At 44.4% G+C, this 21,119-nt stretch overlaps 1 protein-coding gene across 4 annotated transcripts in view; it reads left to right on the top strand.

Moving 5' to 3' along the window:
* Positions 1-21,119, top strand: part of RSPO3 (R-spondin 3) — a 231,684-nt gene that overhangs the window by 54,812 nt on the left and 155,753 nt on the right. The window contains exon 2 of one of the 4 annotated variants that reach the window (XM_033938933.1): positions 3,033-3,070. The exons of the other annotated variants lie outside the window; for them this stretch is intronic. Within the exon in view, the coding sequence (XP_033794824.1) occupies positions 3,033-3,070 (38 nt within the window). The remainder of the gene's footprint in view (positions 1-3,032; positions 3,071-21,119) is intronic. 4 annotated transcript variants of the gene reach the window in all.

Genomic DNA, 21,119 nt, shown 5'->3' with positions numbered 1-21,119 from the left:
CCCCTACCTGCCTATCTCTTTCTGTTGTGCCATGCCTGCCTGTCTCTCCATGGCCCCCTTCTGTCTCCCCCCCAAGCATACCCTTCACCCCCAAAGCAGCCCCATTTCCCTCTCCCCCTCCACTTCCCTGTGCAGCAGTAGCAGCCAGACGCCTGGCATCACCTGAACCCTGTCCGCTTCGTCCAGGCCACAGGACACCCTCCTGCCGTTGCTCTCGGCGCTGCTCAAACCACCGCATGCGCCGCAAGCTGCTGCACGCTGCACACGCCGCAAATCGAACACGGCCACAGAGTCACACAACACGGAGTCAGGGATCATGAAGGTAGGAACGCGCATGCGCGCTTAGGGTTTTATTATAGAGGATATCAACATAATTAATAGGTATCAATAAGGAAACTGTGAGTCCCTAAGTACAATCTTAAACAATGGCTAAATAAATGCAGGCAAGATGCTTTTCTCAAGTTTCAAGTTTATTAACTTTTTAATATACCGACCATCACCAAGTATCTGGCCGGTTCACAATACAATTTATACAGAGGAAAACAAAGATAAAATTTAAAATATAAAATGTGGTGAGTGAACATTAAAGGCATAATTTGACTAACATGAAGGTGAGGATATGAGGGGAAGGGGGGGGAAAGTTACATATTCTGGAGAAGAGAGGGAGATAGTGAGGGTAGGGGAAAACATATTGGGTAGGATCGCTTTAATTAAAGCGGTTGGCTAGATAAGTTGAAACGAATCAGTTGAAAATGAAATATGCTTGAAATATGACTTGTCACAAGACCCCAAGATTGTGAACAGCACTTGTTCTGAAATTGCGGGTGGGAGCGGGTCTGTAGCAAAAAAAACCCCCAAAAACCACCACTTTTTTAAACTTCTTTTTCAAGCACAGACTAGCATAATAAACATACACTATATCTAACTGAAATAGAGTTATAGGAGAGCTCAAATTGTAACAGTTCTCTCAAAATTCAAAGACAACAGGAGTCTTTTTTTTTATTTTTATAAATCTTTATTGATTTTTAAGTAGTAATAGTGCAATACATATGAATCTGAACGTGTAACAAATCAAGAAAAGCACTTTGAACTCACAAATATTCGAAAGTAATCTTCCCCCACCCCCTTTATTTAATCAATAATATAATACAATTATCCTTCCAATAACCCACTCTTTTTTTTTTTTTTTTAATTCAATAATTTTATTGAATATTATAAGAAATATACATAAAGCAGTACTCTTATTTAAAGTAGTAATACATTCCCACCCTGGATGTATAAGGAAATCGGACAACAGCAGTCTTAATACACAAAAAGATGGAAGAAAAAAAGCCTCAAAGAGCTCCAAGCGATTTATTAGCCTAAAGAGCTAAATCTCTCATCATTGGCATAAAAAAATCTTCCGTAAATCCAGTTATATAACAGTTTTTAAGTCAAAAAGCTCAAGAAATATTTACTTAACTGGTAATTTGTAGACAGTTTTCTCATAGATTTTATAGTTCTCTCTTAACATTTCAGTATTCCAATTTATCTCAGACAATCAACAACCCATGGCCGATGCTGGCCAGCGTTTTGCTCCACATCTTCAGGGCCAATGGACCAAAATGCTAAACTTCATGCTCTTGTCTAGACCCTCTGCTGTCATGAGATTTCCACGTACACACTCATTATAATAAATCCTTTGAATATTTGATCCTTAAGGTCCCCTGATAGCTGACTAAAAATTAGAAGAAAGTCTCTGAGAAAAATGAAAGACAGAGGTTGATGTGTGTCATAATTTTTATTTTAAATAATTTTTATTATTATAAAATAATAAAAATAATGCAGCAGAACATAAACACATCAGCAAAACAACAATTGGAATACACATGATATCTTCTGGCTCATGGGACCTTCAACCACCAGAGGGCATCCGCTGAAAATCAGGGGAGGGAAGTTTCATGGCGACTCCAGGAAGTACTTCTTCACCGAAAGAGTGGTGGATCACTGGAACAGACTCCCACTCCAGGTGATAACGGCCAGCAGCGTGACGGATTTTAAGAAAAAATGGGATACTCACGTGGTATCTTTAAGGGAGTAAATTCAGGGGGGGGGGGATACTTGGAATGGGCAGACTTGGTGGGCTATAGCCCTTTTCTGCCGCTTTTTTCTATGTTTCTACAAGCAGGCCACAGTACTCGTATATCACTAGGAACTGAACAGTCGCATAGAAGTCAACAATGGGGAAATAAAAAACATCTCAAAAAAGATATAGCGGAATTAGAAAAGGTACGTAGAAGGGCAACGTAAATGGTTAAAAGAATAGGACAACTTCCCTATGAGGCAAGGCTAAAGCGGCTAGGACTTTTTAACCTGGAGAAGATATGGCTTAGGGGAGATATGATAGAAGTCTATAAAATACTGAGTGGAGTGGAGCAGGTAGATGCGAGTCAATTGTTTACACTTTTCAAAAATACTAGAACTAGGGGGCATGTATTGAAGCTTCTACGGTAAGTGGTAGATTATGTTCTTCGCTGTATAAACACCTTTACTGAATATGTACAGTCCTCATTGTATCTTCGCTGTAAATGTACAGTCTCTTACACTGTAAACCACTCTAAACTGTTTGTGGTACTGCGGTATATAAAATAAAGTTATTATTATTATTATTAAAACAAATAGGAGAAAATATTTTTTCATTCAGTGTATAATTAAACTCTGGAATTTGTTGCCAGAGAATATAGTGAAAGCAGTTTGCTTAGCAGAGTTTAAAAAAGGTTTGGATAACTTCCTAAAAGAGGAGTCCATAAGCCATTATTAAGATGGATGTGGTGAAATCCACTGCTTATTCCTAGGAAAAGCAGTATAACATATATTTTACTTATTGGGATCTTGCCAGGTACTTGTGACCTGGGTTGGCCACTCACTATTGGAAACAGGATACTGGGCTTGATGGACCGTGGTCTGTCCCAGTATGTCAGCTCTTATGTACTTATATTGTTAAGATTTCTTCAGAATTTTCACCTTAAACTGCTTATTTTGCCTTCTTGTAGAAGCAGAAGGAAGCCTGTGCAGCTTGTAAACGCTGATGGTGAGAAATAAATGTGTGTGTGTGTGTCTGAGCAAAACAGAATCTGCAATCACACGTCGTCACCATTCTTCTGCACTTAAATATGATTTTTTTTTTTTTCAAGTGGAAACAATTTTTGAGAAGCTTATATTTGAAGGTACAGAAGAATGGTGCCAATGTATGTTTGCAATTCCGCTCTTGCCTGGGTATGTGCACAAGAGCCACACTTAACCACGAAACTCTTGTGCACCTGAGCCAGGCACGTTCCTCCCCCTTGCTTTTAGTTTCACAAGGCACGTATGACTTGAATACCATTGCTTTGAGAATTGCAAAGCTCAGTTTCTGCACCGATCGGGGTCTGCGCTGTTGGCTTTAGCTCAAGACCTTTCAGCATCGGTCCCGTAGTAAGTCACAAGGAGAAGCTGTGGATCAGAAGCCCCTGTGTTCTCTCCCTCTCTTCCTTATCCTGTAGACTAGAGAATTATATAGGGATGGATACCCATGGTTAAACGTGGGGCAGGGCCAGAGCCTGTGGGGATGGAGTAGGACAGGGACAGAGCCTGTGATGGTAGGGGCAAACTTTGTCCTCATGTCATTCTTTAAAGCTTGAGAATAGTATCAATATGTAAAATGTTAACATATCTTAGACAATTGGCAACTGAATTCAAAGATTTAAAAAAACTGTAGAAGTTGTTTTTGGGTTTACATGATCTACTGTTAAATTACATCATTTGTGTGTTGTCTGCCTTTGATGTGGCAATGAGTCTTGTCTGCTGATCAGACGCCTACTGGCCTTCAATCATATGCCCAGCTGCTCATGCATCTTACTGTTACTGCAACAGATTCATCCATCGTTGCTGGCATCAAGGGACATTTGCAGCACTTAATTGACACTTATTTTCCAGTTCACCCACTACTCAGTGTAGATTCTCTTCTACACCCATGTCTGAAAGACAATCCAATTATTTTCCTAGATGATGTAGAAATACAGGATACTAAGGGAGCTCAGAGAGGTTCTGGCGAGTCCTATTAAAGACTTGTTCAACAAATCTCTGGAGACGGGAGTGATTCCTGGGGATTGGAGGAGAGTGGATGTGGCCCCTATTCATAAAAGTGGTCACAGGGATGAAGCAGGGAACTACAGGCCGGTGAGCCTCACTTCAGTTGTTGGAAAAATGGAAGTGTTGCTGAAAGAAAGGATAGTGTACTTCCTAGTATTTAATGGGTTACAGGATCCGAGGCAACATGGCTTTACAAAAGGTAAATCGTGCCAAACGAACCTGATTTAATTTTTTGATTGGGTGACCAGAGAGCTGGATCGAGGACATATGCTAGATGTAATTTATTTGGATTTCAGCAAAGCCTTTGATACAGTTCCTCATAGGAGGCTGTTGAACAAACTTGAAGGGCTGAAGTTAGGACCCAAAGTGGTGAACTGGGGCAGAAACTGGCTGTCGGACAGACGCCAGAGGGTGGTGGTTAATGGAAGTCGCTCGAAGGAAGGAAAGGTGAGTAGTGGAGTCCCTCAGGGTTCGGTGCTGGGGCCAATCCTGTTCAATATGTATGTGAGTGACATTGCTGAAGGGTTAGAAGGAAAAGTGTGCCTTTTTGCAGATGATACCAAGATTTGTAACAGAGTAGACACCGAAGAGGGAGTGGAAAATATGAAAAAGGATCTGCAAAAGTTAGAGGAATGGTCTAATGCCTGGCAACTAAAATTCAATGCAGAGTAATGCATTTGGGGATTAATAATAGGAAGGAACCGTATATGCTGGGAGGAGAAAAGCTGATTTGCACGGACGGGGAGAGGGACCTTGGGGCGATAGTGTCCGAAGATCTAAAGGCGAAAAAACAGTGTGACAAGGCAGTGGCTGCTGCCAGAAGGCTGCTGTATAAAGAGAGGCGTAGTTAGTAGAAGGAAGAAGGTGTTGATGCCCCTGTACAGGTCATTGGTAAGGCCCCACTTGGAGTATTGTGTTCAGTTTTGGAGACCGTATCTGGCGAAGGACGTAAGAAGACTTGAGGCGGTCCAGAGGAGGGCAACAAAAATGATAGGAGGCTTGCGCCAGAAGACGTATGAGGAGAGACTGGAAGCCCTGAATATGTATACCCTAGAGCAGTGATGGCTAACCTTTTTGAGCCCGAGTGCTTAAACTGCCGCACAAAACCAAAGAATTTCCTCAAAGTTCCAGCACGTTAATTAAACCTTAATAACAAGATTTTAGTATCTAAAAACTCTTTATAAAGTTGCCTGAACTATGTAACATCATTTTTAAAGGTTGGAATCTTTGTATTGTCAGAGAATCAATTTGATTCACAATCCTTTGGTTTTCATTTCAATTTATTGGCAATTTATAATGTTTTAATGATTTCATTCATGGGCCGAATACACACATACTTTTCTCTGTCGCCGTACTCTTTGACCAAAAGATTTGTAAGCCTGCAACCACATCAAGGTAGACTCTTTCAGCAGCTCCCCTCCCTCCCCCTTACCTTTGTGGCCAAGTCAAAATGATCTACCAACAATAAAATTTTAAAAACACAAAGCACGCTGTACGCAGAGAAAATGTTAATTATCATTTATATTCCGCAGGTTTTCAAAGAGGTCAAGGCAGATGACTTTATGCAATGTCACCTCAGTAACAACTATACAAAAATAGACAAATATTCCCCCTCCCTTTTTACTAAACCGCGATAGCGGTTTTTAGCGCAGGGACCTGCGCTGAATGCCCCACGCTGCTCTTGAAGCTCATAGGCTCCCTGCGCTAAAAAACGCTATTGCGGTTTAGTAAAAGGGGGCCATAGTGCAAAATATAGACAGCATATATAAATTCTCAAAACGGACACATTTTGATCACTAAATTGAAAATAAAATCATTTTCCTACCTTTGGTAATTTCATCAGTCTCTGGTTGCACTTTATTCTTCTGACTGTGCATCCAATATTTCTTCCCTTTTTTCAGCCTCCTGTATGCTTCCTCTCCTCCAGACCTCATTCCCTCCCCAAACTTTTTCTTTGTTTCACCCTGCCCCCTTCTTTCTTTTTCTCTCTCTCCATACCCCCTTTCATTCTGTATGTCTGTCTTTCTCTCTCTCTCCGTGCCCCATTTTTCTTTGTTTCACCCAGCCCTCTTTCTTTTTTTTTTCTGGCTCCCTGTCCCCCCCTTTCTTTCTTTCTCCTTGCCCTCCCCTATGCCACCACCATTGGGAAAATGCTGCCACCGCCACTGGGGAATAGGCTGCCACTGCCGCTATCGGGAACAGGCCGGCGCCGAGTTCGCCTTGCTTCTCTTCCCCGCGGGGCCGACAACTCTCGCCACTCGACGTCAATTCTAACATCGGAGAGGACGTTCTGGGCCAGCCAGGCAGCGATTGGCTGGCCCAGAACGTCCTCTCCGACATCAGAATTGACGCGGGTGGCGAGAGTTGGTCGGCCCCACAGGGAAAAGCAGGGAGAACTTGGCACCGGCCTGTTCCCAATGGCGGCGGTGGCACTCAAGTGGCTAAAGAGACGCAGTTTGCCAGCCTAGGGAGAACACTGGAGGGTGGCCAGCTGTGCACCCCCTTGGGGTGTAAAACCGGGGCAGACCGCCCCCACCCCCACCTTGGTATGCCACTGTCTGTACCTCACTCCCTCCCTATGACCAAAAATTCTCCTTTCTTCTATTCCCCGTGTACACAACCATCTCTTTCCCTCCCTTCCTCTCTCCCAAGTCCTTGCATTCTGTGTCCAAAAACACATTCCCTCCCCCACCTCAGTATCTCTTTCCCTCTCTTCCTCTCTCCCAAGTTCATGCCTTCTGTGTGCAAAAACCCATTCCCTCCCCCTTTTGTGTTCCCCGTTTGCCTCCCAGCCCATCTTAGCAACTTTCTCAGCAAAATGTAGCTCGAGCCGCGTAGGCTTGTCTTCTATTTCCTGCCTGTCCCGCCGCGCACACATAGCCGATCGGAAATCTTCCCCGACGTCAGCGCTGACGTCGGAGGGCGGGCTTTGCTTAAGCCCTCCCTCCGACGTCAGAGCTGACGTCGGGGAAGATTTCCGATTGGCTGTGTGAGCCGTAGGGCAGTCGGAGTAGAAGACGAGCCTCGCGGCTCGAGTTATATTTAACCCCGCGGGTCCCCCATCGTCCCCGTTCAGCTCTCTCTCCTGTGCACCCCCTGGTAGTACTGCCCTGATGGCGGCCCTGTGCGTGCCAGCTGCAAGGCCTTCGCGTGCCACAGTTGGCACGCGTGCCATAGGTTCGCCATCGCTGCCCTAGAGGAAAGGGGAGACAGGGGGGATATGATTCAGATGTTCAAATACTTGAAGGGTATTAACGTAGAACAAAATCTTTTCCAGAGAAAGGAAAATGATAAAACCAGAGGACATAATTTGAGGTTGAGGGGTGGTAGATTCAAAGGCAATGTTACGGAGAGGGTGGTGGATGCCTGGAATGCGCTCCCGAGAGAGGTGGTGGAGAGTAAAACTGTGACTGAGTTCAAAGAAGCGTGGGATGAACACAGAGGATTTAGAATCAGAAAATAATATTAAATATTGAACTAAGGCCAGTACTGGGCAGACTTGCATGGTCTGTATCTGTATATGGCCGTTTGGTGGAGGATGGGCTGGGGAGGGCTTCAATGGCTGGGAGGGTGTAGATGGGCTAGAGTAAGTGTTAACAGAGATTTCGGCAGTTGGAACCCAAGCACAGTACCGGGTAAAGCTTTGGATTCTTGCCCAGAAATAGCTAAGAAGAAAAAAATAAAAAATTTAAATTGAATCAGGTTGGGCAGATTGGAGGACTATTCGGATCTTTATCTGCCGTCATCTACTATGTTACTATGAATCTTTGAGAAGGTTGTGTAACCGGTGGTTAAAAGTTTATTTATTTTTATTTACCTCCTTCGGGGGAGGGGGGTCTCAGGATTTCTGGGCTCCTGCGGGGTTGCTAGCTGTCTCGAGGGTCTGGGCCAGGTGGTCCGTGCACGTTGGAACCCATTCTTGGGTCCCTTTTGTCTTTGGGATCCCAGGAGAATAGAACCCAGACTGAAAAGCCTGAGTGGTTTATAGAATCTGACAGAAGTCAGATTAATTTATTGAGCTGTGAATGGATACTGTTTAAGGAAATAGATTCTTTTTGTAATTGTGATAGTGGCTCTTATTATTTTGGATATAGCTGTACAGCAACAGTTGATTTAGGGACGGTAGGGCTGAGCCAAATAATTAATGGGAGGCCTAAGAAGGGTGAGAGCTTAAATATAAGGATAGCCTGGAGAACTTTTTATTAAGCAGGCTGGGCTGTGTAGAAACCTTGAGTAGAAGCCTGTGATTTAGAGGGAAAATATAAAGTTGGGCCAGTAGTAGGTTTCTCTTCAAAGCTAAAGTTTCTGGATTCAGGTTGAAAAGCCATCCAGAAAGACCTGAACAAGGAAGAAAAAGAAGCCGGCCAACTGGAGAGAGAAAACCTGGAGATAAGTTTTCTTGTGTGTGCACACACTGTTTGGGACATTTAGGGCTCCTTTTACGAAGCCGCGGTAGCGGCTTTAATGCACACAACTTCTCATCATGCGCTAACCCCCGCACTAGCCGAAAAACTACCTCCTGCTCAAGAGGAGGCGGTAGCAGCTATCACGCGCTATTACACATGTTAAACCGCTAACACACCTTCAAAAAAGGAGCCCCTAATTTTCCTTTTGGATGGAGTACTCATACCGCAGGCTTAAACATGGATTATTCAAAAAGGGAATTCTAAATTGAGTTAATAAAAACATCAGGCACTTTACTGGATTTACTTACCTGAAGGTGGGGCGATCACTTTCTAGTGGGGTATTGCTGGAGCTGAAAAAGAGAAGAGAAAGATTTACACAGAAAGAACCATTTGTTTGGGGTGAACATTAAAGTAAGGGCCTTTTTTAAAAAGCCACGCTAGCGGCTGCAGCGCGGTAACGGCCCCGTAGCCCATAGAGATTTAAAGGGCTTCGGGGCAGTTGCCGCGCGGCTTTGTAAAACAGGCCCTAAATCTCTGAGAAAATACAGTAACACTCATCTGATTTAATGTTGGACAGTAGGATCTGGACACTGGGACTCTAAAGAAAAGAAAAGCGCTTTAACACTGTTGGGGGTATTTTAAACACTGGACAATTTTCAATTGTTTTAATTGTATTTATTCTAATTTATGAATTGGATCGAGTTAGGGTCATTTATTAGAAAAATATAAGATTAGGCTTTAAGAAACTATTAAAACCATACTTGTTAGTCAATTCATTTATGTGATGGGATTTGACAGAGAGTTGCGCGGGGACAGAAATCCCACCCGTCCCCGTCAGGATCCCCTCCGTCCCCACCCATCCCCGCAAGGAATTACCTCCATCCCCGCCCGTCCCCATAAAAAGCAGCACTTACTTCTGACAGGATCATCAATTCCACAGTTTCTTTTGCTGTTTTCCTTGTGGAATCTCTTTGGTGGAACCCTTTTTTTGTTTTCTGTTCAGGTAATTAATTTATAACCCCCCTCTTTTACTAAGGCTGATGTGTCCATTATATTATATGGACGAACCCTTCTTCCAAAGCCTTCCATCCCCGTGGGAGTCCCATTGGCTCGAGGGGGTTCCCCGTGGGAGTCCCGTGGGCCAAAGGGGGGTCCCCGTGGGAGTTCCGTGGGATATGGGGGGATTCCCGTGGGACCCGTAGGATTCCCGCGATCCCCGTTCCCGTGCAGACCTCTAGTTGAGAGGTGTGGCTTGTGATAGGTCAAGGATTTGGTTTGTGTACTCTGATGTTATTCTAAAATTAGGTACAATTTGCTTTTATAACTACTATGCATTGTCAAATTTTTATGCATGTTTTTTATGTGAACCGCGTAGGCTATATACGGTATATAAACTTTTTTTAAAGAAAGAAAACAAATTCTTGATTCTATGTCAATTATTTCTAAAATTTATATTGAAATAAATTGTCATCTAACTCTTACTTGTTCAGCAACTGTAGCTTGCTTTGCCCTTATTCCCCTTTCCTATGTATTTGTGGCCATATTCCTCAGAGTGAAGTACTGCCTGAGGTATCGGCCTGTTTAGCGACTACAACACAATTGCGGGTAAAGTAAGGCAGGGCTTCCACTCTGAGGGGTGTGGTTACAGTTATACCAATACCAGATCAAAATGGAAGGCTATATTTATAAAACAGTGTGATTTATAAAACAGTTGCACAGAATATTTCCCTTTTTATACTTGAATAAAAAAGATTTAAATATAAAATCATAAGTGTTTGAGACTTGTGCAAATGAGGACAGAGTCCATGGGGAGGGGGCAGAGCTCACAGGGAAGGGATGGGGACAAAGCCTGTGGGAATGGGGCAGGGACATGGACAAAGTACACAGGACTTGTCAGGGGGGATAGGGTTACCAGATTTTTCTATGATGTCACAGTACCAGCTCTGGTTATCAGAGGATGAAACTTGTCATACTGTATTTATTCAGTTGTCTATACTGGTCTTCCCAGAGGAGCTCAGAATGGTTTGCATGAATTTATTCAGGTACTCAAGCATTTTTCCCTGTCAGTCCTGGTGGGCTCACAGTCTCCTGGGACAGTGGAGGATTAAGGAACTTGCCCAGGGTCACAAGGAGGCTGTGGCTCAAACCACTGTTCCACACTCTCCTCTTTGTCCTTTTCTCCTTGTTGTGCTTTATCCGTTAGTGCTTGAGCCCTTGTAGGCCATAAGGGCTCACCTGCTAACCATGCGTTAATCATTTAGTGTGCAGCAACGTAGCTGTCTTCCCCCAGACCCACCCCAGTGGGTAGCACGTGCTAATCCCAAAATTGCCACAGGACTCCTGAGTATTTTTAGTTGCCCTTAGTTGCTTTATTGCTTACCTCGCTTAGTTAAAAAGACCCCATAGTTTCCAGCAGCGCAGGCCCAAGTTATGCTCTTCCCATCTTGGTGCACATTTTTTTGCGCTTGGCCTACTTGCATGTTATTTGGCTTTCAGCAGTGTGGGTTAAATGATCTTACCCTTGCATTAGGAAACCGTGTGCTGACTGGACCCTCATGCAAGTTAATTGCCTCGGCCCCTGAGTTAGACAAATAGAAATATGCCGCCTGCAGTCTCCTTGTTGAAACGTATTTTACTTATACGAGTAAACTTAACTGCAGCCACAATATTTTGCTCAAGATGGTGGCTTTTTAAGAATTTTATATTCCCTTTATCAGGTCAGTGTATTCCAGAAACAATCTAATCTGCCATGTGTAGACGGAGATAACCTCCTCCTTAGCTCATCTCTGCCGAGGTGGTAAGAAAACTATAGCTAGCCGTCTACAACTCTTTTCAAGGGAACAAAAAAGGTAACGTATTATTTGTAGCCTGTCTATAGTTTTACAGCAACTAAGGGCTCCTTTTACTAAGGTGCGCTAGCGTTTTTAGAGCGCGCTGAAGATTAGCGCAAACCCCGTGCTAAATGAAAAATACTAATGCAAGCTCTATGGAGGCGTTAGCGTCTAGCGTGCGGGGCATTGTAGCGCACGCTAAGCGCATGCTAAAATCGCTAGCGCACCTTAGTAAAAGGAGCCCTAAATGTCTCTAAGTGTTCCTTTCTAGTGTAAAATCTTCCTTCTCCATGTGTGGATAACTGCCAGCAGAGTTTCTGGTTAATGATAAGACTGAATCGCTGATGCACGCAAGGTCAGGATTTAGTGCACATGAACAGGGTACTTGTAGCTGACCTCCAGAAATACTTTCTAGTATACAGTGTTAACATCGTCCCCATTACTACCCAGCCACCAAAATAATGTCCTGAACAGTCCTTTAGACTATCCAAAGATAAACAAACACATAGACAAGCAGAGTTAATTTATTAATGTTTATCTTGGCGGCTATTTTTCTCTTTCTGGTCCTACTCTTCTCAAATGCTGGCTTGAATTGTCGTTCCCTTTACAGCATTCATGCATCTGTTCAGGGAGGTCTCTGATCTGCTTTAAATGAAAGATTAAAGACAAGGATTTTTTTGTTGCCTGTAAGAGTGGTATTTTTTATTTCTCTGCATCAGTTCCTGGAATATGATAACACAGGTGAAGGGCTGGATTAGGGAGCAGAATAATTCTTCTGCACGTTCTTCTATCTGCTCCATTCGCACCCTTTCGCTGCTGATTTCTACAAGTTGCTTCCTGGGAGGGGCAGGGCGGGACAGAGTAGGAAGCATGCTTGGAAAGGGCAAGTGAGACATGGCATCTCTGAATTTTGCAAATGTTGGGGGGCAAATCTGTAACTTGATGCCTCCAATTAAGCACAGGTACTAAAGTCATGGTTGCACCAATCAGGAGCTGCTTTGACACGTTATCTGGCGTATCAAAGCAGCTCCTGATTGGTGCAACCATGACTTTAGTACCAGGAACAGACGGTCGGAAAATGTGCCCGGCTTCCTAAGTACAATTTAAGCACCCGCCGGCACCCCAGCTGCCCTCTCCTGCCTTGGATCAGCTGAAAAACCGTATTTGCATTTTTTTAAAAAATTTGCGGGTGTTCCTGGAGCAGAACCCCCGTAAATTTTGGGGGAGTACAAACCGTGCATAACCTTGCGCGTTATACGCGTGAGCGCGTTTTACAAATTTTTTTTTTACATAGTTCCCCCCCCCCCGACGTCCGATTCACCCCCCCCCCCCGCAGGACCGCCCGCACCCCCACCCCGAAGGACCGCTCGTACGCACCCGCACCCCGAAGGACCGCTCGCACGCACTCCCACCCGCACCCGCACCCCCACCCTGAAGGACCGCTCGCACCCCCACAGCCTCCCGACCCCCCCCCCTCCCCGCTCATCATGTAGAAGCTCCTACCGGTGTCCTGCTGCTTCCTCTTGGCAGTCCCGGCCCTTCTGTGAGCCCTGCGTCTGCGCTGCTTCGTCTTCCGGCGGTCCCGCCCTGTCAGAGAAAGGGCGGGACCGCTGGAAGACGAAACAGCACAGACGCAGGGCTCACAGAAGGGCCGGGACCGCCAAGAGGAAGCAGCAGGACACCGGTAGGAGCTTCTACATGATGAGCGGGGGGGGGGTCGGGAGGCTGTGGGGGTGCGAGCGGTCCTTCAGGGTGGGGGTGCGGGTGGGAGTGCGTGCGAGCGGTCCTTCGGGGTGGGGGTGCGGGTGCATGCGAGCGGTCCTTCGGGGTGGGGGTGCGAGCGGCCCTGCGGGGGGGTGAATTGGACATCGGGGGGGCATCAGGCTTTCAGGGTGGGGACAGGACTTCAAGGGGGAGAAGAGAGTCGGGGCGGGGGAAAGGAGAGTCGGGGTGGCCAGAGGAGAGTCGGGGCGGGCGAAAGGAGAGTCGGGCGGCGACGGGAGAGTCGGGGCAGCATGCGCGGTATACGGGTGTGCGCGGTATATAAATTTTTTTTACATATATGTCGGTTTCCCGCGCGCTATACCCGTGTGCGCGTTTTACACGGGTGCGCGTTATCTACGTGAAAATACGGTACTGTAATGGCATCTGGGTGCCAAGATGCCATTACAGAATACTAGTGTAAATTCATATTGAGGTGCCCAAATTTAGGCACGATCATTTATGCAGGTGTAAATGGACACACTTAAGTGTGTAATACTCCTACCTTGCTCCATCCATGTGTACACTCAGAGATGCCAAGTATCGATCATTAGGAGTGTTACACACTCATTTGAAAATTTTCTCACTCTCACACTCTGAGTCCTATTTCTCACTCAAAAGAGCTTCAGCACCAGTGTAATGATCCTAATCACTGCTTTCATGAGAGGCAAGCCTTAGAGATGTAATCTATCAGCTTTTGTGCTGGCCTACCCACAGTGTAAGCAAAGGTTTCTAGGATATTATATTAAACAATCTGACCTTTGGGAATGCCTCTGCAAATAGACTAGATGCCTCCTACCTTCTGGCCAGTTTAAAGACCAGGGCTCAAGACCAACAAAAGACCTTTTGCTTAGTGCTTGGGAATATCTTTCAAGCCATGGACTTTCAAAAGATATGGCAAAGACAGGTGCTTGGATATAACAAAAGGAGCACAGACAGTTGACGTAATATATCTAGACTTTCAGAAGGCTTTCAACAAAAAAACATTTCTTCAAAAAGGTCACAGTTGTGACAGAGAAAGATACTAGAAAATACTGATCAGGGAATTCAAATCTATAAGATATTAATATAGAACCAAATCTTTTCCAGAGAAGAAAAATTGGTAAAACTAGATGGCATAATTTGAGGTTACAGGGAGGAAGACTTAGGAGCAATGTTAGGAAATTGTTCTTTATGGAGAGGGTGGTAGATGCCTGGAATGCCCTCCTAAGGGAAGTGGAGGAGAGGAAAACGTGTTTAGAATTCAAATGAGTGGGATAAAAATAGAGGATCTCTAATTAGAAAACGAAGGATGTAAATTAAAGTACTAAGGCCGGTATTGGACAGACTTGCACAGTCTGTGTCCCATATATGGTGATTTGGTGTAGGATGGACTGGGGTGGGCATCAATGGGAATTCCACTAACTTGGAACATGAAGATATTAATGGCCAGATTTTACAGTAGATATCCTGCAAACAACAGGATGGTGGGATAGGCTGGAGTGAGCTTGGACGACGACTTCAGCATTTGGAATCTAGGACAATACCAGACACAGCTGTCTTCTAAACTTGCTGCCACAACCTCTCACAGCAGCTTGCTTTCAGGAATACCGCGAACAGCTGTGAGAGGTTGCAACAGCTATTTTAGAAGATAGCCGTGAGGAGGCAGGCTGTACCCCGACCACAAAGACCCCCACTGGACCACCAGGTACCTTGGTAGGCCCAGAGGGACTCATGGGGTTGGGAGGTAGATTAAAGGGTCGGGGGCCTGGTGAGCTGCAGCCACATTCATGAAGAGCAGTATGTGGCTTGCAAGCCGCAGATTGCCAACTCCTGTCCTAGCAGTTACACGGTTATCTTACAGAAGTGTGTAAATCAGTGCTGAAATGTCATTTATTTAAGCAAAACTTCAAAGGTTAGCATGCTTTCTAGAGGTTTTGCATACATGGAAGGCAGAATGTCTATATGCTAATAATGGGAACAGGATTTGGGGTCTCTTGAGCAAACATAAGGAGCACAGTGTTTGAGTGATGGTTTTTAATTAATGGATTTTATCTTTCCTATTAGAAAATGGAGTCCTTTTCATTTATTATATTTTTTTATTGTAAACCACATAGATCTGATGAAAAGGGGTGGTATATCAGGTTCTTTTTTTTAACATCATTTTTATTAAGTTTTTGGTTTTTTAAATACAATCAATACAACAACAAATCAACAACTGCAAACAAGAGAAAATAGCAGTCAGGTCTTTTGCATTATTCCTTCACGAAGACCCACAGAAACCAATCCCACCCACCAGAAACACCCCCTCCCCTCACACTCCAGTGTCAAAAGTTCAATAAGGAACTTCTAGGGGTACCAGGTTCTTTAATAGACATAAACATTCGCCCAGTTATAGAATTGCCCTTTTAGTGGTATAGTAAGGGCGAATGGGGAGGCAGAGACGAGTGTGGTGAAGGAGCTCCATCACCCCGGGCGCCTCTCACCCTCGTACACCTCTGTGCCCTTTATAAATGTAATGCATGCAAACTGATCTTGTTCATATTTATTGTGGCTATCCTGGAAAGCCAGCTACACACTGAGTTGGTCTACAGGACTGGGTTCTGAACCACTGATCTGTGAGTACAATTAGATCAGTGGCCTCAAACGCAAACCCTTTGCAGGGCCATATTTTGGATTTGTAGGTACTTGGAGGGCCTCAGAAAACATGAGGTAAAAGTCATTTATAGTTTATAAATCTTTCCTTTTAGCTAAGTCTTAATAATAATATTGTAATTTATAGCTAAAGAGAAATATGATCAAAAAACTGTTTTATTGTACTTTTGTGATTATGATAAACACACCGAGGGCCTCAAAATAGTACCTGGCGTGCCACATGTGGCCCCCCCCAGGCCACGAGTTTGAGACCACTGAATTAGATGATTAGAAACTAATGATGCTTGCTGGTTTTGAATAGAGTCAGTTGGAACTTTGACTCATTTGATATCTGAGTGTCCAAATTTGCAAGTCCAATGGAAGGATGTGTGGCAAAGGATAACAGCTCTTTTAGAAATAGATATTAATTTATCACTGACATTATTTGGAAGCCCTTAGTTCTTTCAGCCACCATTCCAAAGTCTTCAGAGTGTCGTTTTAAGGATAATAGTGGTGTGTGTTATTCTATGGTGGCAATGGGTCTGTTTATTTAGAAAATATGAGAAGATATTAGAGGAAAAAGCAAGTGAGAGTTGCAGGATCATTATATGTTCAGTGACCTAGTAAGGGGGTGGGGGCAGAGCACCCCGAGCGCCATCTTGGTGGGGGCACCAGCACCTCTCCACCCCCCATACCACACTCACGACCTCCTTCAGTACCTTTTTAAATCTTCACCAGCGCAAACAATTTCTACGGCCTGCTGCTCACACCGACCTGTCTCTCCTCTGAAATCACTTCCTTTCTAAATTTTTTATGGTCATCTTTGTATAACTTCAATATAAATATATATTAACTAGTCTTTAAGCCCGTTACATTAACGGGTGCTAGAATATATGTATGTCTGTCTTTCATTCTTTCTTTCTCTCTCTCTCCCCTTGGCCGCTTTCTGTCTCTCTCTTTCCTCAGCTGTCAACAATCACCCCGTGCCTGTTCCACCTGTCCAGCAGTAGGCCTTCTCCCTTCCTTTTACCTCCCCCTGTCCAGCAGCACTCCTTACCTGTTCCCCCTGTCCAGCACACGTGCACAGAGTCGCAAAATTCAAGAGTTCAAGGAAGACCTTTAACGGGTATCAGACACATACCAACAAACACCATAGGTTTGTCGGAAAATTCCTCATTTACCCAACGGTACCTCCACCTCCTATTTTGTTTATCATTGATCTTTTTCCTTATTTTACATTGCTTTTGCTATTAAGATTCTTATAAATTATGCATGGCTAGTGTGAAAAACTTTTACTTAGCTTTTTCATCCCCAAACGCCAACGCGTTTCGATAATCTTTATCAAGACGAAAACTGGGGAACTGGAATATCAAACAGACACATACACCACATTAGAGATAACATTGGAGCACACACATACGCCACATTAGAAAAAATCATTCCCTTCTCTATACAATCTCACTTAACTTACATTTATGCAGGACAAACGTCACATACCAACCATCGGCAAAAAAACGCCGAGGTTCACCGACTCTGAGAACTGAATACCCTACCCAAAATACGTCATTTCCGGGGAATTACACTCCTGACCCATACGTAGTAAAAGGGGCCAAGCACTAAAAAAAACCCTGAAAAAACCAACACCCCTTATCCAACCAAGGATCTAAAGATCCGCTTGAGCTAGCCAGTCAGAAGTTTGATTTAACCCATTAGGGGCCATAGAGTCTAATCGGAACATCCACCGGAGTTCACACCGGTTCAGCCTCCGGTGGATGAACCGGAGGCTGAACCGGTGTGAACTCCGGTGGATGTTCCGATTAGACTCTATGGCCCCTAATGGGTTAAATCAAACTTCTGACTGGCTAGCTCAAGCGGATCTTTAGATCCTTGGTTGGATAAGGGGTGTTGGTTTTTTCAGGGGGTTTTTTAGTGCTTGGCCCCTTTTACTACGTATGGGTCAGGAGTGTAATTCCCCGGAAATGACGTATTTTGGGTAGGGTATTTAGTTCTCAGAGTCGGTGAACCTCGGCGTTTTTTTGCCGATGGTTGGTATGTGACGTTTGTCCTGCATAAATGTAAGTTAAGTGAGATTGTATAGAGAAGGGAATGATTTTTTCTAATGTGGCGTATGTGTGTGCTCCAATGTTATCTCTAATGTGGTGTATGTGTCTGTTTGATATTCCAGTTCCCCAGTTTTCGTCTTGATAAAGATTATCGAAACGCGTTGGCGTTTGGGGATGAAAAAGCTAAGTAAAAGTTTTTCACACTAGCCATGCATAATTTATAAGAATCTTAATAGCAAAAGCAATGTAAAATAAGGAAAAAGATCAATGATAAACAAAATAGGAGGTGGAGGTACCGTTGGGTAAATGAGGAATTTTCCGACAAACCTATGGTGTTTGTTGGTATGTGTCTGATACCCGTTAAAGGTCTTCCTTGAACTCTTGAATTTTGCGACTCTGTGCACGTGTGATTTGGATATAGCCGATCAGCATTAAGTGATTTCTGTTGTTGACATGGCCCCCTGTCCAGCAGCACTCCTTACCTGCTCCCCCTGTCCAGCAGCACTTCTTACCTGCTCCCCCTGTCCAGCAGCACTTCTTACCTGCTTCCCTGTTTCTCTTCCCTGCTCCCCTGTTCCTCTTCCCTGCTCTCCCTGTCCAGCAGCACTCCTTCTTTTCTCCCCTGACCCTCTTCCCTGCTCCCCCTGTCCAGCAGCACTCCTTACCTGCTCCTATCAGCATTCCCTCCACCTCCATTTCCTTGTGCATCAGCATTTCCCCCTCCCTACTTCCCTGTGCAGCATTTTCCTCCCTCCCCACTTCCCTGTACAGCAGCTGCAGCAGCATTTCTTCCCCTGTCCATTTTCCTGTGAGAGCCGGGTGAGAGCTGCTATCTTCAGCTGCTTTTTTGGGTTTTTTTTGTAGTTGAAAGCCGCCGCTGCAATTAGGGTTCGCCGGCCGCCAGCGCTCAGCCGCACCCTGAGAGCCGGGTGAGAGCGGCGACCTGCAGTTGTGTATTTTTTTTTTTTTTAGTTGAAAGCCGCCGCCACAGCTCCTCTCTCGATCATGGTGCAGAGCGGGAGGCGGGGCCTCAGCACCGGCCGGGCGGCTCGCGGCGCCGGCCCTCAGGAGCTTGAGGTCGGCGGCGGACATGCACGGCGTGCCATGGTGCAAGAGGAACAGAGATCGTTGGCGGCGCGAGGTGGAGAGCAGGTGACGTAAAACCCGCGCATGCGCACTCGTGTTTCCGCGACGGGATCAGGGAACACGATTTTTGACTGCGCATGCGCGGCCTATCATTTTATTATATTAGATTGTGATTTATAAATTGCTTTTTATGACATTAAGCAAAAGTAAAGATGAAAATTCAGCATGTTCACATTTTAACTAGGTAAATTGTAAAATTTGACTATCCTGGTCACAAACGGTTCCTCCCTTCTATTCCCTTTTACATATTACTTTAATTCATTTACGTAGATGGTGCTCCTATCTGTAAAGTTAGTAATTTCTATTAAATATTCTACATGCTTCTCTCCTCTCCACTCCTTCCTGCCCTCCATAGTCCTCCCTATCCTCTTCTAACCCCTTCCTCTAATGTCACCTAGAGCGACGCACAAATGGAAGAAATAAAATAAAAGCAAAGTTTGATGGAAATGACAGACATTTTCTATACTTTGTAGGCATGAGCAATTAGGAAATTACACTTACTGCCCAGGAACAAAAATCATGTTACATAGTGTTACCGCTGAATATGGATGGGGAGTAGTGTCTATTTTGCAGAATGGCACCTCCTCTTCCCCCTACTGCTGAAATGCATAATGCAAGCTGGTGGACAAAGGTGTTAGTGGAGGTAAGATAAGTAGCATAAAATCTGTTTTACTACTTGGGACTTAGCTAGGTACTTGGGACCTGGGTTGGCCACTGTTGGAAACAGGATACTGGACTTGATGGACCTTTGGTCTGTCCCAATATAGCAACTCTCATGCTCTTATGTGAGCTAAGTATAGGACAGTCCAGCCATTGAGACATCACTGATAAGGTTGGCTCTTGGCATTGGTGGAATTAGGCTTTGTGACATCACAATCTTAGCTCTGGAATGTTGCTACTATTTGGGTTTCTCTCAGGTACTTGAGACCTGGGTTAGCCACTGTTGGAAACAGAATGCTGAGCTTGATGGACCTTCGGTCTGTCCCAGTATGCCTCTGTCCAGTTGGCGACAGAGCAGTAATATGGACTTGACTTTAAGACACCTGTTTAAGAAGAGCTCTAAAACCAACTGTGCTGGCCACCACTCAAAAGTTCAGCCTTTTTGTCAGGATCAAAGTAAACCATTGTCAAAAAAAAAGAAGTGATTTCAGCTCAGTGAAAGCGCATTTATGCCCATCTGTCCATTCCCACACCTGCTCCTTTCTGGTGAGATTCTGACAAGACTTTAATGGCAGCCAGATTTCATAATACAATGCCACTGTAGCTAGCTGGCACTCCCTAATATATCTTTTTGAGTATTTTTTGCTCAACATATCCCTTTCTTTTATGGACCCATAAGCATCGATCCTGTCAGCTGCTTAAGTCATGTATTTCTGCGCCATACTTCTGTTTGCTGTTAGCCCTGAAGTGATTTTCAGCTGTTCCTCAAGCTCTTTTAAGTTGCTGCATGCATTCTCAACACCTGTGATTATTGGAAACCACTCAGAACTTGTCTGTAGGCCACGGCCACATCCACAGGTGTGTTGGATTTCAATTTTATTGGTAACCCCTTTGATATGCTTGTTCTTGCTGCTTTACTCAACTGTAGGTCTTTATGTTCTAAGACGACTCTGATTCACGACCTTATTAAATCTGCTGGTTTAGATATTCTGAATCTCACAGAAACCTGAATTTAAAAAAGGGGGAAGAACACTATCTTTACAATTGCCTGCCTGACAGTTTTGATACTATTTCCTCACCCAGGCCAGGCCAGGTGGAGGTCTTTTTTATCCTCTATTCCTGCAAACTGCAAGATGTTGAACTCCCCTTTCAGTACTGAAACCATCTTGATTGCCTTGCTTAGCAAAATTCACTGTTATCTTGACAAACACAATGTTGTCCTTGCTGTATCCCGTGATCTTTCAGCTGCTTTTGACTTGGTTAATCACTCACTCCTACTATCCCACATCTCTAGGACCATCCAACACTGTATTTGCTTGATTCTCTTTCTGTCTTGCTGATCGTTCCAAGGGTCATTTCATAAATAATGCACACTATTTTATTTATTTATTTTTTTTTTATTTGCATGTTTTATATATTTTCAAGTATTTCTTTACAATCCTTCAATATAGTCTCCCTGCTTTGCAATGACCTAGTCCCAGCATCTGGGAAGCTTCATTATTCCATCCAAGACACCGTTTTAGTTCAGT

The sequence above is a fragment of the Geotrypetes seraphini genome, chromosome 3 (genome assembly GCF_902459505.1).
Source record: "Geotrypetes seraphini chromosome 3, aGeoSer1.1, whole genome shotgun sequence".
In the NCBI taxonomy this organism is placed as follows: Eukaryota; Metazoa; Chordata; class Amphibia; order Gymnophiona; family Dermophiidae; genus Geotrypetes; species Geotrypetes seraphini.
Note: the sequence above shows the minus strand (reverse complement) of the source record. Positions and strands in the feature narration are given on the sequence as shown.